This window comes from Halichoerus grypus, chromosome 5, assembly GCF_964656455.1.
Source record: "Halichoerus grypus chromosome 5, mHalGry1.hap1.1, whole genome shotgun sequence".
NCBI classification, from domain to species: Eukaryota; Metazoa; Chordata; class Mammalia; order Carnivora; family Phocidae; genus Halichoerus; species Halichoerus grypus.
Genome location: NC_135716.1, coordinates 5,055,464 through 5,070,743, shown reverse-complemented (window position 1 = coordinate 5,070,743; position 15,280 = coordinate 5,055,464). Strand labels below are relative to the sequence as shown.

The 15,280-nt window shown below is 51.6% G+C and overlaps 1 protein-coding gene across 2 annotated transcripts in view; it reads right to left on the bottom strand.

Annotated features, from left to right (window-relative positions):
• FAM135B (family with sequence similarity 135 member B) overlaps window positions 1-15,280 on the bottom strand; it is a 274,207-nt gene that overhangs the window by 69,549 nt on the left and 189,378 nt on the right. Inside the window, exons 6-7 of one of the 2 annotated variants that reach the window (XM_036089386.2) lie at window positions 10,948-11,121; window positions 6,086-6,212 (exon numbers count right to left, since the gene is read on the bottom strand). The exons of the other annotated variant lie outside the window; for it this stretch is intronic. Of the exons in view, the coding sequence (XP_035945279.2) occupies window positions 6,086-6,212; window positions 10,948-11,121 (301 nt within the window). The remainder of the gene's footprint in view (window positions 1-6,085; window positions 6,213-10,947; window positions 11,122-15,280) is intronic. 2 annotated transcript variants of the gene reach the window in all.

Here is a 15,280-nt window from a genome sequence, read left to right as displayed (position 1 = left end):
CAGCTGTTCCTCCACACTCAGCTATCTGCCCCCACGCTGAAGCTTATGCAGCATGCTCCCTGAGCAGGTGTCCCGCTGGAGAAATGAGCTGCAGCGAAGCATGGGGCCGAATAGAGAGCCGAGTTCTAGGTGCGCACCTGCCCGCCGCAGGGAAATTATCTGGGTGTACTGGGTTCTGCTTCCTTATGTCAGTCATCAGGAAGTAAAAATGGGGACTAATCCTAATTGTTCCCAAAGTCGAATTATGCCTTTTGTGGTCCCCAGGCACTTTTCATCTGTTAGAAAATGTATTTAAAATTCTATTTTCATGACTGCATTGATATAATTACCTATCATCTAGCTAGCTAGCTAGTCACACACACTTTTTGATTTTACAAGACATTAAAACATTCCATCAGTCCCCAAAGTATTGTAGTCACTGGGTCCTGGGTCTACTGTGTCTTAGGGGTAAGGCAGTGGTCACCCCTCATACAGGATCGAGAACCTCATGCTACGCCATCTCCCTTCATCGGTACCTCCAACACTGAGTGAGCAGCCGCAGTGTGCCAGCAACTCGAATGGGCACCAAGGGCTACAGAAATGAAGATGCCCACCAGGTGGGGGCTGAGGCTGCCATTCCCATGAGCACTGTGTCACCAACTCCTTGTCCCATCCCTGGACATAGTAGGCGCTTGATGAGTATCAGATGAGTGAATAGACCAATGACAGCATCTCTGCTCACGGAGACATCACATGCCAGAGGTAATCTAGTGATGTGTTCACATAGCAGTAATGATGGTCTGGGCCTTAGCTATGGGACTCTGGATCCTCGTGAAAGGAATACGAGGATGTTTACAGTAACAAGCAAGGGTAAATTTAAAGCAAGGGTAAAGTACAAAGAGCCCAATAAAAATGGAGGCAAAGAGGTAAAAAAGGAGCATGCCTAGGAGGTGGGAGATGTCTGTCTGGAAGGCAGCTCCATGCCTCGGTTTCCATCCCCACCCAGCCCCACCAGACATGTGCCTGCCTTCAGTGAGGGCCCATCACGACACGGGGCTCAACATGGAATGTTATGTAAAGCTCAGCACTCCATGTGCCTGTGCTGTGGGGGCATTACTCTCTTCCAGGATGATGCTGTTTTACAATTCTCTGTAATCCGACTTAAAGGGGAAGTAGCTCCAGATCTGCAATCTAGAATATTCTCTCAATGACATGCTCCTGGGTCTGGAAAGCATGTCCTAAGTCATGTTGAGGATGGGGGGGTTTCACTTTGGTGGCGGATACACTCATCTCAGACACATTCATCTGCTCTGCATGGCTTCTGTGATTTCCACGGGTGAGCCAAGCACCTGGGAGGCTCAAACTGCCCGCTAGAACACATCGATTGGAAAGTGAAATATCTAGCAGTCTACTTGCAAGGGCGTTGGTTCTCTTGAATTCAGATGTTCTCAGATTCCACGGTTTCTGACCTGTTCCTTCAACAAAGGCTTCCCGAGCACATGCACTGCACCCTGCGCCCTGCACACAGAAGCGGACAAAGCAGAACCATGCCCAGCCTTGCAGAGTGGGAGTCCCTGCCCCTTCTTTGCTTAACCATTAACCTCCTCATGGCTAAAGCCCGGGTGGAGAGAGGGCAAGAGGCTGCCCAGCCGTATAACTGCAGAGCTGGAACTTAAACTCTGTCCCAGGTTCCTCATCTGTCAAAGGAAATACAAGGTCGAGGAGATAGATGGAGCCCTCGTGCGTCCAGGGCTTAACAGAGCAGGTGTTCAAACATCTGATGTAAAATGATTGGCGTCTCACTTTACACACTAGTGCAGAATTGTAAACCTTCAATTACTGCTTTGTCTCGTTCACTAGGCCCCAGGACCCACTGAGGGAGAGACCGAGGTGCATTCGTGTTAGCCCTGGGGTCCACAGGTGCCAGCACACAGTAGGGGCTAAATACATGACCGACGGAGGAGCACACGGCGCAGTCATGTCCCTGCCCTTGGAGGCCGAGCTCTGAGGACAGAGAGTCCCCGTGCTTCTCCACCAGGCGCTGTCATCCTGCCCCCAGGGAGTGGAACAATGCTAGGATTTCAGTGATGCTGGGGGTGGGGGGCAGCGTAGGGGCTGTACCTGGAGGGAAAAAGGGATTATTTGGATTTGGATTCCTGATCTTCAATGAGAGCTTGCCAGAACCTGAACATTTACTAAGTGTGATAGCAGATTTCATGTGTCCATTTTGCCAGGCCACAATACCCAGCTCCTCAGTCAAGCACTATTCTAGGTGTTTCTGTAAAGTTATGTTCTAGAAGAGATTAGCATTTAAATCATCAGACTCTGAGGAAAGCAGATTATCCTCCATAATCGGGGTGGGTCTCACCCAATCAGCTGAAGATCTTCATAGAAAGACTGACCCCCGCCCCCGCCCCCCCCCCTCCCCGGCACCAAGAAGAAAGCATCTGGTCATTGGGTCAGACTGCCTCTGGGCTCAAACTGCAACTCGTGCTTGGGTCTCCAGCCCGCTGGACTAACCTGATGATTTTGGACTTACCAGCCTCCATAATCACACAGAACAATCCCTTAGAATACATCTGTGTGTGTATATACATACACACATCCTCCTGGTTCTGTTTCTCTGGAGAATCTGGACTAATAAATCAAGCATGTATCAAATGCCCCTGGTTGCACCGGGCAGTGACAGGAATATCACACGGAAAACAGCAGAGAAAGGACTGAGGGGAGGCCCCAGCACCATCTCATCCTATCCTCTTTATACACACGGGGAAACTGAGACCCAGAGAGGGCAAATGTCTGACTCAAGGTCGCACAGCAGGTTAGTGCTGAAAGCCAAGAACAAAACCACACCTAAGACCCTTCATTCAATGTCCTACCCACAAGACCACATGGGGGCTTTCGGAGTAACATTCAATTTAATTATGTGAATAAACTAAAAGTAAAATAATCCAACAGAGGGTTTTACCGAGCACTTTGCGCCAGGCTCTACGCTCCAGGCTTTAATATGCTTATTTCATTTAATCTTCTCAGCAACCCTGCAAGGCAGGCATTAGTGTCCCTTTTTGACAGATAAGCCGAAAATCAGAGAGGGGAAAATAATTCCCGTAGGGCAAAGCTGCTGGCTTGCGATGGGGAGGGGATGCGAGCTCCAACTCTAAATCTGAGGCTCCAGCCACCTGGGCGCAGCAGGAAAGAGTGGGGCTGCACACAGGGAGGGAGGGGCCCGGCTAATGGGAAAGGGACCCTGGCCTCCCATGATTTTTCATGCAGTCAGCTCCTTTTGCTCCTGAACTCTAGTTTCTGCAAATGTCTTTGCACAGAAAGGCTTATTTTGAAGGGAACACCTGGTGTCTAATCCTTCCAGCTGATGCTGCAGTCTGCGTGGATCCCCATGTTATTTGCTAATGCACTGGGCTTCTTGGGATTTGGATGCACAGCTCCTAGGGGAGGAAGGGGGAGTGGATTTTATTCTCTGCTTGGCAGCCCTTGCCTGGTGGGAAGGCATGGGGTGGGTGCGCAGCACTGAGCCCGCATAATTGGATGGGACCCAGATGGAAAATACACAGGAAAAGAATCAGGTCCTGAAAATAACCCATTGAGCTAAGCTCCATGAGCAAGTTCACTGCTGAGCACCCACAAATAAGCTATTTTATCTGACTCTTGTAAAAGACAGGGATGTCTTCTTTGACACACATCCCCAAAAATAGCCAAGAAAAGAAATGGGGGGGGAACTATACTGTATCATGTGCTGCTACGGGTCTATTTTTATACTGTCTTTATACATATTAACTCTTGAGATCCTTTCTAAAAGCAGATATTACCCCATTCTCGTGTTGAGAAATTGAGTTTCCAAGGGTGAGTCAAACTCCGCCAAGTCACAGGGCTCTGGGGGGCCCATCAGGTGTCTGAGACCATAATCTTCTCTCTCCCATGTCACACTGCCTCAAGATCAGGGACCTGGCTGGGTCACGCTCAGCCTCTCAGATGCCACAGAGTCGGTGTGCCCTGCCCGCGCGTGCCCCAAGTCTAGGGCTCTGAACAGTCTTCAAGGGCAGCCCTGCACGTTGCTGGGGCTGGGCACGGGGTGCTGAGTGAGCTGGCCTCTATCCCCAGCCACACGGACCCACACGGAGAGAGAACGAAGGCTAGGAAATCAGAGAGCGCTTCTCAGAGGTGGTGGCGTCTGAACGAGGCATCAGATGGGAGACACTGTATCCTAATCCTCCTCACAGGCTCCTGTGGACCCAGCAAAAGCCCTGTCTTGGAATACGTGTCCAAAATGCTTTGAATTGATCTAGGACCTCTGATATTCCCTAATGTCCTATGCCACATTACATGGAAAATGGTCCGAGCTGGAGATTTTCAGGTAGGTCTCCTGGGGAGGCTCTGGGGCCAGCACGTGCAGGGAGTGAGGAGGAGGACCCAGCTGAGGGGGTAGTGGAGATGTGATGAGGTCACGGCGAAGGTTTCAGTCCACCCACGGGGAGTCTGGAACCAGGCTGGGCGGGCAGCAGGGGGTCGGGGCTGATCCAGGGAAGCACGCGGGATCCACTAATGATGCACAGTCACTGTGTGGCCGTGGGGATGCAGAGGGAGCTGGGAGTCCCTGCCTTCCACTCCTTCCCAATCCCATGTCCGAGCCTTGAAGCCATCCCTGTGCATGAGGTAACGCAGACACGTCACCACCACCACCACCCCGGGCTGGCTGGTCTCCCGCTTTCCACTCCCGTGTTACTATCTGCTGGGTCCAGTGTCAACGCTAAGGACATGGTTCCCAGAGACCCAGTGGCTGCCCGAGGTCCTACATCTACAGGTCACTGGAGTCCACCTTCAAGAAAGTTCTGTGCTCCTTCTGGGCACAGAGCCCTGTCCCGGGTCTGGGTCCCCTGTCCTGCAGGAGGGTTGGCAGCTCTCTCCTCAGCTCCTCACAGGAGAACATGACACAGAGGCTTGAACCAGATGGACGCATGACTGAGGGCAGCTTCTGCAGCCAGGCCTCCTGGCTGGGGCGCAAACTGGGAGAGCTGATGTCACAGGAGAGCCAGAAGCATGCAGAACCCGCTGTGCTGGACGCCGTGAGCAGGGAGCGGGGCTGCACAGGACAGGGCAGCGCCTCTTCTGGGGCAGCAGGTGGGCAGGCTGAGTGCGGAGTGGCCCTCCCGATGTGGGTGGGCATCAGCTGACCAGCTAGGAATCTGAGTGAGAGAATGTCCTCTCTCTGCCTGCCTTCCGGCTGAGACACCAGTGTTTTCCTGCCTGCACACTCGAGCTCAGACTGGAACCCCACCACCGGCCCAGCTCTCCTGGGTCCCCTGCCGGCAGGGGACAGGGCTTGGGACTTCTCAGCCTCCATCATCATGTGAGCCAATTGTTTTCAAAAGATTTCTCTCTCTATATATATATATATATTGCATGTACATAAATATGTCAATGCTCGTTGGAAATACTATAATCTGTTCCTCCATCTATCTATCTCTTGTTGGTTCTGTTTCTCTGGAGAAGCTAGACTAATGCAGGCTGGTTATTTCTGAGCAAGTCCCTGATAAAAATAATCCTTTGTCGGCTCAGGAGAGATATGGGCAGAGTGATGCTGAGTGTGGCCAAAGACATGCGCCTCACAGAGGGGTAAGGATGGGTGTTGATGGAGAAGAGAGAACAAGGGAAAGGTCAGGGTATGCGTAGTTATTGAGCACCTACTGAGTACCAGCACTGGGCTAGGAACTTTGCATTCATTACAGCAACGGCTACACACACCACCCCAGAAGAGGATCATGCTTTCATGACCTCACCCTTCAGGGGGGCAAACTGAGACTCAGAAAAGTGAGCAAGTGAGAGACGGAGCCAAGTTTTGAAAACAGTTCAAGGCCAAGGGGCTTTCCAGGTTCCCACGTGGTCCAGGGGAGGCCCCTCACAACACGCCCTGATGGGGGACCACCCAGAGGAGACGCGTATGAGGACCCCAGGGCCAGCGTCCACCCCAGGCCCTGGCAATAGGAATATGTTTGACAGAAAGGCAGGGACGGATGGACAGGTGAGAGGAAGGGACACACACACCCTGCAAAACCGAGGGCGGCCTTGGGGCCACGTCCCGTGCGGACCATACCTCTGAGGAAGTCGGCTTGCAGTATCCAGCTCCGAAGACCAGGTTTTCCAGAGAGAGGCTGGATTGTTCTGGTCCCGTGTCTGGCCCGCCTTTTCCAAGCCAGGAGCCTCTTCCCGGACGGGTAAAACTGAAAGGCAGGGGGATTGAAGAGGGAAACAAACAGTGTGAAGAAAGTGATGGTGTCATGAGCTCAGCCCCTCGGGGCTGTTAGTGCCTCGCTGCAAGATAAGTCATCTAGAAGAAGTTTGCCCCCCACCCAGGACGCCGGCCCAACAAGGCGGTGCAACTGGCATGAGATCCTGGAAGGCAAAATGGCACACATCCTACTCTGTGGACAAAAGAATGCCCCTAAAGGCCAACCACGTGCCTACTGAGAGACACTGAGGCAGAGCTCCAAGGCCATGGGACTGGAGGGACAGTTTGGACAGGCTCCAGGCCAGAAGGACGGGGCCTCCATCCATTACGGTCTGGGTCCTGCTTCTACTTCCTTCGGGGCACAATCCGGGGTGCGCTCCTTCAACCCTGCCCCTGCCGAGCCTCCGTTTGTTCTTCTGTAGAAGGTGCAACCATAGCCCCTCTCCAGGGCAGGTGCTCAAGAAATAATCCTGGAATGATTTAGTTCAAGCGTCTCACGTGCCTGCTTAAAATCCTGACAGGGAAATGAGGCTCCGGTCATATTTCTGTTTAATTCATTTATGCAAATATGTACTAGGTGCAAGCCACATAGCGGGCAGAGTGTTAGGTGGCCGGGGGCCAGAGGACGCAGGCACGACCCCCTCTGTGAAGACTTTTGGTCTAGGGAGGGAGGCAGATGTAACAGGATGAAGGCAAACTCAGAACAGTGTTAGGGGTGATCCTCATGGAGAAGGGCCCAGCAGTTAGAGGCCGGTCCGCCCTGGCTCCGAGCCCAGCAGCAACACCCATAAGCTCCGTGACACGGGTACGTTTTTAGCCTCTGGGTGCCTCTGAAAGGCCGACACGTGGGAAGGGTGGGTTTCAGCACTTTCCCCAGAGGCTCTGAAGATTCCATGAGATCAGCCCAACATGGCTGTAAGTACGGGGTCAGGCAAAAAGTAATGATTCCATAAATGCTCTAGCTGTTGTCAATAATACCACAAATACAATAAAATTTCACAAAACCATTACTGTCTTTATATCGCTATTGTTGATAACACCACAAATATAATCGAGTGTAATGTAATCACTACTCTGATTTGCTTGGAACTGCGATTTCAGCCAAGTGCACAGTGTAGCTACAAATGGATGAAAGGAACATTGCAGGGAAACAGAGAATGTGCACGTGAGCAGCGATGCTCAGGGCACATTTGGGGACAGACTGCCAATGCATGACGGGAGTGACTGGTTATTTTACTTTACGGTGGGCTTGATTGGCTTTTGCAGTGGATCTGAATCCCTCACCTAAAATCCATCTCTCCCCATTTAAGGATGAAAAATAAGATTCTCTTCTTCGGGGTGTTTCAGGAAAGGCAGAAGGTCTTTTGAGGTTAAATTTTAATTTCACACCTGCTTCTTCCTGATTGGATTTAACTGATGATGTGAAACTCACTTTTCTGGAAGAACTAGAGCTCGCGCTGTTTGACAGGTATTCCCCATCATTTTAAAGGGTTCCCTCTGTTCCCAGCCACTGTGAGCTAACTAATAGAAATGCTTCCTGTAAAATCCAGAGAACAGAAGACAGTTCTATTTTTACCCCCATCCCGGGAGAAGCCGGGCTCTGACGCTGGATGTCTATTCATGCTCCTCTCTGCTGCATCTGATTTGCAAGGAGCTCTTTCCATCAGAAGGTTACATTTTCTACGAGGAGTTTCCAGATCCCAAATCCTCATTAGATAGTATCAGCGCTCCCAGCAGCAAGAGGAGTGACACCTGCTTCTCAATGTGAACACTTAATCTGCTGGTCCTCCTACCTCTACCCTGATGTCACTTCCAGCCCAGCCCATTCTGGCCATGGGAGGGATCTTCACAAAACGGGTCTAATCAAGTGATGCTCTTGCTGAAAATCCCCCATGTCTCCTTCTTAGACAGTAAACAGATTCTCAGTTCTGTAACCTGTCATTAGTTATACTGTGAAATGTGATCTTTACCCTCCCCAATTTATTTCTCACTGTCACAATCTCTATCCCCCGGGGTCCAGCTCAAAGCCTGTTTCCTCTCTAAAGACCGCCCTGGTTTCCCCTGAGCAGAACTACTTCTTCCCCAAGCTTGAAATTTCCTCAATTCAGTACGTGCTTGTGAGGTGCTAGCCAGGAGGCTGAGAGCAGGGCCTGCGACATGGCAGGCAATGCATAGATATTAATCCATTGAATGCAGGGCCAAGGGTTCTCTGTGTACTATCTCATTCAATCCTCCTAATAACCTCCCGGCATGCACGGACGCAGAAGCCCAGGGAGCTGAAGTCACGTGCTTGAGCTAACAAGCTTAATCGGCAGGAGGCTCAGAACAGAACCCAGATCCCTCACACCCCAGAGCCCACACTTTAACCACATCCTACATCATGCTCCCAGGATGGTTTGCACCACTGAACTAGGGTTAGATACTTAAGCACGTCTCTGCCCTGCCAGGCTCCAAGCCTTTTAGGGTCCCGGATCTGATCTGTTCATCCCAGAGCTTCCTGGCTTGGCCTTTCCAGAAACGGCTAAAGCCTAGGACACCCACCACTAACGGACCACGCGTGCACCATGTGTGACACGGAATGTGCGCTTCATCTCAGTGTACCCCTGTCATCTCTGCTGGGTGAGTCTCACTGCTCATTTCTTAAGTTCGTTCGTTCCTTCCTTTCTTCCTTCCTTGCTTCCTTCTTTCCTCCCTCCCTCCCTCCCTCCCTCTCTCCCTTCCTCCCGTCCTCCCTCCCTCCCTCCCCTATTTCAATGTTGAAACCGATGTCTAGAGAAGTTAGACACCTCTCCAAGGACCCCCAGAAATTCCCTGGCGGTGCCAGACATCAGGATGGGCCTGATGCAGCCGAGGCCTGAGAGCTCCGTCTCAGGGACTCAGAACCGCCTGCAGGGAGCTCTGCTTTTCCCAGCCGGGCTATTGGCTCACCTTCAGCGGTGGAGAGCCGGCCACTCACAGGACACTGGCCATCTGCCCTGCATCCCTGACAGCAGACAGACTATGTCCTCATGTCTACGCCAAGGCCACTCTTCACCAAGCCTCGGAGCGAGCTCACAGCCAGGGGGTATCCTCTGCAGGATCATCATACTTTGGACTGCTTTCTGGACTCTATGTCTCCTGCAATGTCCCAAATTCAGGTCTGCTTTCCTTTGATTCTGCAATGTTTCTGTCAAACTCGGCGCAGCCTCTGCCATATGATAATGCCGTCAGTGCAGACGGGCTCCCTCCATCCCACTCTGCACTCCTGGAGGGAAAAGTCTATGGTGATGTCTCCTTAGTATACTGTGTGTGTCCTAACACTGTTCCCGGGACAGCAGGCCCTCCATACAGCCGTGGAGAAAGAACCATGACTAGTCCCGTGGTCTCCCTTACAGTGGTCCAGTTTCCAGGGAGGAGCCCAATCCTCGATGGGCAGGAGAATGTCCACACTTGCCAGTAGAGGCCGGGGACCAGGCGCTCCACTCACACAGCCCAGGACACCAGCTCCCTCCACCCCCAGTGCCCTTGGCTCCATTCTCAGGCCCTGAGCTAACCCCCTATGGGCTCTCCCCAGGTCAAAACCCAACGCTGCCCAAGGCCCGCCCTATGCGGTGCCCCCTTTTCTCTCAGGAACTATGCTCTTCAGCCCACCGAGACTTTATCTCTGGGCGACACTCCTCAGTTTGAGGACTATGGTTGATTTGATACATAGGCGTCCTGTCTACCATTCAAGGTCAGTGTCTGAATTAGCCCCATCAGCAAGCACAGCCCAGGTGGAGCTCGGCCGAGGGGCCCAGAGACTGAGTGAAGGCCTCCAGGAACAGCATCTCTTGGCCACGTCACCTGGTCAGGATCCAGGTTCCTCCTCCCTACTCCTGACCCCGGCAGCCCATCAGAGCCTGGGCCTTACCCAACAATAAACCGTGGGGACCAGAGTCTCTCCCACAGGCACTTTAACTCCCCGCACTGAGAAGCTGTCCTGAAAAGGGACACTGGGAAGTTAGCTCCATCCTGACACTTCAGGCTGCAAGATTCTCTCTCTGAATGTCCCTTTGCACACCTGAGCAACTCATGCTCACGTGCACGGGCAAGGTTTCGAACTGACCTGGCGTATGTCTGGCCATGCCAGGCACAAAACACAGTGTACCAGCTCTGTTCTTCCATTTGTGGCATTCCTGAAACCTCAGCACTTCATGGGCTTTCACTGATGCGGAGAACACAGGGCCACACACGGGGTCCTGCTTTGGAACAAACAGCAAGCTGGGAGGGGGCAGAAGACAGAGCCCCTGCCCCGGGCCTGGCCACATCCTCATCTGGGAGTCACTACAATCTTCTGTGCATGGCCGCATGAGTGCTCCTGGTTTAGAGATGAAGACTGTGTGTCTCAGGGACATGCAGGGACTTCTCAGATAAGGCACCGTTAGAAAAAACAAAGCCTGGCATGGGGCCCAGGTTGGATCTGTCTCTAGCGTAGCCAGGTCTGAGCCACTGTTGGCAGGTTTTCAGACCCTGGCTCCCTGCCCGTGCACCCCTGACTCCTGATGCCCCCCTCCACATCCCCCGCCCCCCGCCCCCCTGCTCCTGAGGGAGGCCCAGAGCCTCAACTGTCAGCCTGGGAGACGCTCCTCTGGTCTGCACCCATCAATCCCGGCCAGCCCCGTGCCCCTCAGCTGCGCCGGGGACAGAGCGTACCAAGAAAGCCAGAGCAGCGCCCCTGCACCTCCAGGATCGTAGTCATCGCTTCCTACCTGATCAAGGGCTGCTGCAGAGCCACGAGGGCAGCGTGGACAGTCATCGAGATGACTGACAGGTGGAAATAGTCGAACATAACAGGGACCTGGTGATGCAGACCTCTCCGGGGGTGGAAGTGTAGGCCAAGCGTGCGGCTGCTGATCAGGGGGGCCCCCGCCACGTCCTGCAGCCTGGAAGGCAGGTGAGTGAGTGCCCGTGAGTGACGGCAGGCCATCCCTGCTGTCACCCAGGCAGGTCTGTGTGAGAGCCTCATCTGGGACAACCACCATGCACACGGCATCTTATTCAATCCCTACAATCACCCTGTCTGGTAGAAATCATCTCTCCCGTGATTGGCAGATGAAGAAACTCCGTGTCCAAGAAGAAAAAGAAGGCAGGAGGCATCTCACAGCTACTTCTCGGCAGCCCCCAGGGCTCACGCACTGTGGCCACAGGCACTAAGCCCCCCGTCAGGCCAGTGAGGGAGACACACTTGGACCCTTGTCAGGGCTCATCTCAACACTGAAGCCCTCCTGGGCTCCCTCCCCCCACCGCCCCTCCCCCTCCCCCACTGCTCCTCGCCCTCCCCCACTGTCCCACTCCCTCCCCCACTGCCCCTCGCCCTCCCCCACTGCCCCTCACCCTCTCCCCACTGTCCCACTCCCTCCCCCCACTGCCCCTCGCCCTCCCCCCACATGCAAGAAAGCACTTCCTTTGTACATCTGCACTCTCTACTATATCTCTACCTCCTAAGGCCAGGAAATGTGACTAATTCACATTTCTATCCCCAACACCTAACATCGTATCTGGCATACTATAGGAGCTGCCCCAATGTTTGCTTTATTAAAAAGAATAATTGCCTGACCAAATGAACAAATGAGTCCCGAAGCATATCGGTTAAACAGTCTGACCACTTTCATCAAGGATTTCTCTACCTTTGTTCTAGCATTTTGTCATTGGTGCATGTCTGATTCCCAAGAGATGAACTGGCTGGTAGGCAAAGTCCAACAGAGCCTCTGGTGATAAAAATAGGGTTGATTCTTCTCTAAATAAAACTCCTCCAGTGCTAATCTCAAGCTCTGGAAATCAATCACTCAGGTTTTCCAAGTTTCTCTGAATCAGAGCACTTGGGTAGCCGGGGTGGGGCATCTTCCCTGAGTAGAGCAGAGATCTCAGAAAATAGAGGACAAACTGCTCATTCCTCCATAGATGAGGAAATGAGACACAGAGAGAGCAAAGCGAGCAAATTTCCAAGACCCAGCCCAACGGGCTCTGCTTCCTGGAATCCTTCTGTGCAAATGAAAGCCAAGCATATAAATCACTGCAGCCCAATGTGACTCCACAAACAGACCACAAACAGGGCCTCCTCTCTTCCCCAGGAGAAGCCTGATGGGGAAGGGGCTAGGAGTATACCTCCTGAGCCTCAGAAAGTCATTAACATTTATAGTCATTTCAATTCTGAAAACAATTTACTGAGGCCTTACTATGAACTGAATCCAGTGCTTTTTCCCTTAATCCGTAAGACAATCATATGAGGTCTTTCCTAGTATTATTCCATTTACAGGCAAGGAAGTAAAGCTAGCATGAGTTAACTGACTTGTTCAAAGTCACAAGAGAAAACCGAATGCTAGACCACGTTTATCTGACCACGCAGTCCATTCTGTAGTACTGGACTCTACTGGAATCCATTCGCTCACAGGCTTGTAGGAATCACAGAAATATTCTTAGGCTAGAACGACGTGAGGTGAAGAGCACGTCAGGGTAGCAAAGGGGTCAAAAATGGGAAGAATTTAAGCCACATTAATAGGAGTAAAGACCTCAGAATAGAGGAGGTAAAAGCTGTTTTGTGCTCTAAAATGGATAGAGCCAATCAATGGCGATAAAACTCAGTTCGTGGGGGTCTCAATTTAGAAAGGATGAGGTAAACCTGACAGCAATGAGAGGAGAATGTCTGCATTTCTATAAAGGAACTAAAAAAAAAAAAAAACACACAGAGAAAGAGCCCTGATATTTAATTGGAGATGAAGAGATCATTTTATTGAAGAGTCTTGTTTATCTGATCTTAAAGGGTCATCCTGAGAATTTTTCTAAGTGGTTGCAAGGACTAAAATCCAGGGCAACTGAAGGAAGGCACACAAAAAGGACTTGTTCCCTAAATAAAGAAGAATTTCCTCGTAGGCAGAACTGCCCAGGGACAGAATGGGATCTGATGGGAAGGAGTGAGCTCCCTGTCTCTGTGCAGGCATATGCTCGTGGGCCTTTGCAACGTAGCAGGTGCAAGCGGAGGGTAGACTAGAGCAGGGTGATCTTGACTTTGGGGAGGGGATAAGGCTTTGTCAGGGAGGGGGTTCTGTCCTGTGCACTGCAGAATGTTTCTTGGCATTCAGAGACTCTACCCATTACATGTAAGTAGGAGCATCCCCTGCGTAACAATCAAAAATGTTTCCAGATGTGGCCCAAATGTCCCTGGGGGACAGAATCGCCCTACCCACAGCGAAAACCACTGGAGGAGATGGGTGTCAAGAGACCTTCTGAAATCCCCGATATTCTATACTGTGCTTCTCTGGTTGGTCTCCACCCTGGCCTATGTGGTTCTAAAGAAGCCTCTGCCTGGGTCATGTTTCAAAGCCTAATGTGTATCCCCAGGATGCACTACAGACGCTGTATCATCCTGAAACCCAATTTATGAAAATGAAAAAATATGTCATTATAAACTCTTCCCCAGCCTCTGGTTTCCTGTTCCTCTTAGCTCATCTTATACTCCATGAAGCCCCCTGCTCTGATTGTGATTAAGTGCTCTGTGTTATAGAGAGGAAGGGACACAAGGAAGCCTGGCCCCATGTGCATCTAGGAAGCCACAAAGAGGAAGAAGACATTGATTCAGCAGTCCACACACTTGAGATATTGTCTCTGTTAATCTTCATAACAGACTTATGAGGCCCCGATTGTATAATAATGTCCATTTTATAAATGAGGCTGCTGAGATGTAGGAATGTTCTGGGACTTGACCAACATCTCGTGGTTGATGAGCACAGAGCCTGAGCTGCTGAATTTCATGCACTTTGGGCCCATCTCCATTAACTGTTTTGACAGCAAGATGGTCTCATTTCCTGGGTCTACCATGACTATCATTCAGGCTGCCTGGTGGAACGGATGGAGAACTCCTAGGCTGAGGTGTAGGGTTCGTTGATGACTTAGAAATGTCTCCCATGGAGTAACAGATGAATGTCTCTGAAGGAAGCACGTGCAGGAAGAGAAGGCAGGTGGGTTAATGAGATGGGTGAATGATAGAAATCATAGATAGTTGAGGGGCATATGAGACCAGAGGCAGGAGCTTCACTTCTGAGTTTCTAGGTTAGGAAGAAAGCCAGCCTCCTGCAGGGGCTCTACGTTCAATATGGTGCTAGAACAACAAACCATGGGGATGGTGTGAGGCGAATAAGATTTCCCAAGCATCCACCATCCCACGAAGGAATAAGCAGCAGGGATGAGGGAAGCACGTGGCCAGAGGGGCTTGGGTCCAGACAAGAATGAGGAATCTGTGATGTTGAGCCCAGACCCCACGGTAAGACCAGGGACAGATACTCCTGACGCCCCAGACACTAGACATGACCATTTGCACATCAGCAGATGTCCATTCTCAAGGTGCAGACACATCAGGTCACCAACATCTCAGAGAATCTCATCTGCTTCAACTCCTCATGTTACGGAAACTCCCATAACAACCAGACCAATCTCAGGGATGAGCAAGTCCTTGAGAAAGCGGAGAAAGTTCCAATAGGGAGTCTGAACTTTGAAGGGATGAAGGGATTGGGGGATCGGAGGATTGTTCCGCCAGCATTAGACCATTGGCCACCTGGTTCTCCATTATCCACAGAAGAGCATGAAGTATCTGCTGAAGGGGTTGTAGACACCAGAAGGGCAGATTAATTTGTGGAGAGTGGTCAGAATAATTCTCTGAGAATCTGCTAACGGAACAGAGGGAAAAGGAGTGTCTCCTCCATAACTGTAAGCCTCATGAGAGGGATCTTCAAGTGAACTTGATCAAGTCCCTTAGAATTGAGAGAACATAGGTCCTCGTGCCTGACTCATCCTGCAGAAGTCCTCAGGAGAGAAGCTGAGGGGGCTGCATCGGCCCAAGGAGGAGTGAGCAGGATTGCAGGGGGAGGGAGGCCCCACCAGTGAGGGAGCAAGTGCCTTTGTTCATTTCCCAAGGACCAGATGTGGGTTCTTTGGAGAAGAATATGCCAAAAGAGCTTCCTGCAAGGAGTGGCTGAGCCAGCCGCAGGAAGCATCGTTGTATCAAAGAACTGCAGGGTTGGTGGTGGAGGGGTGGGGGGGAGGGTGTGA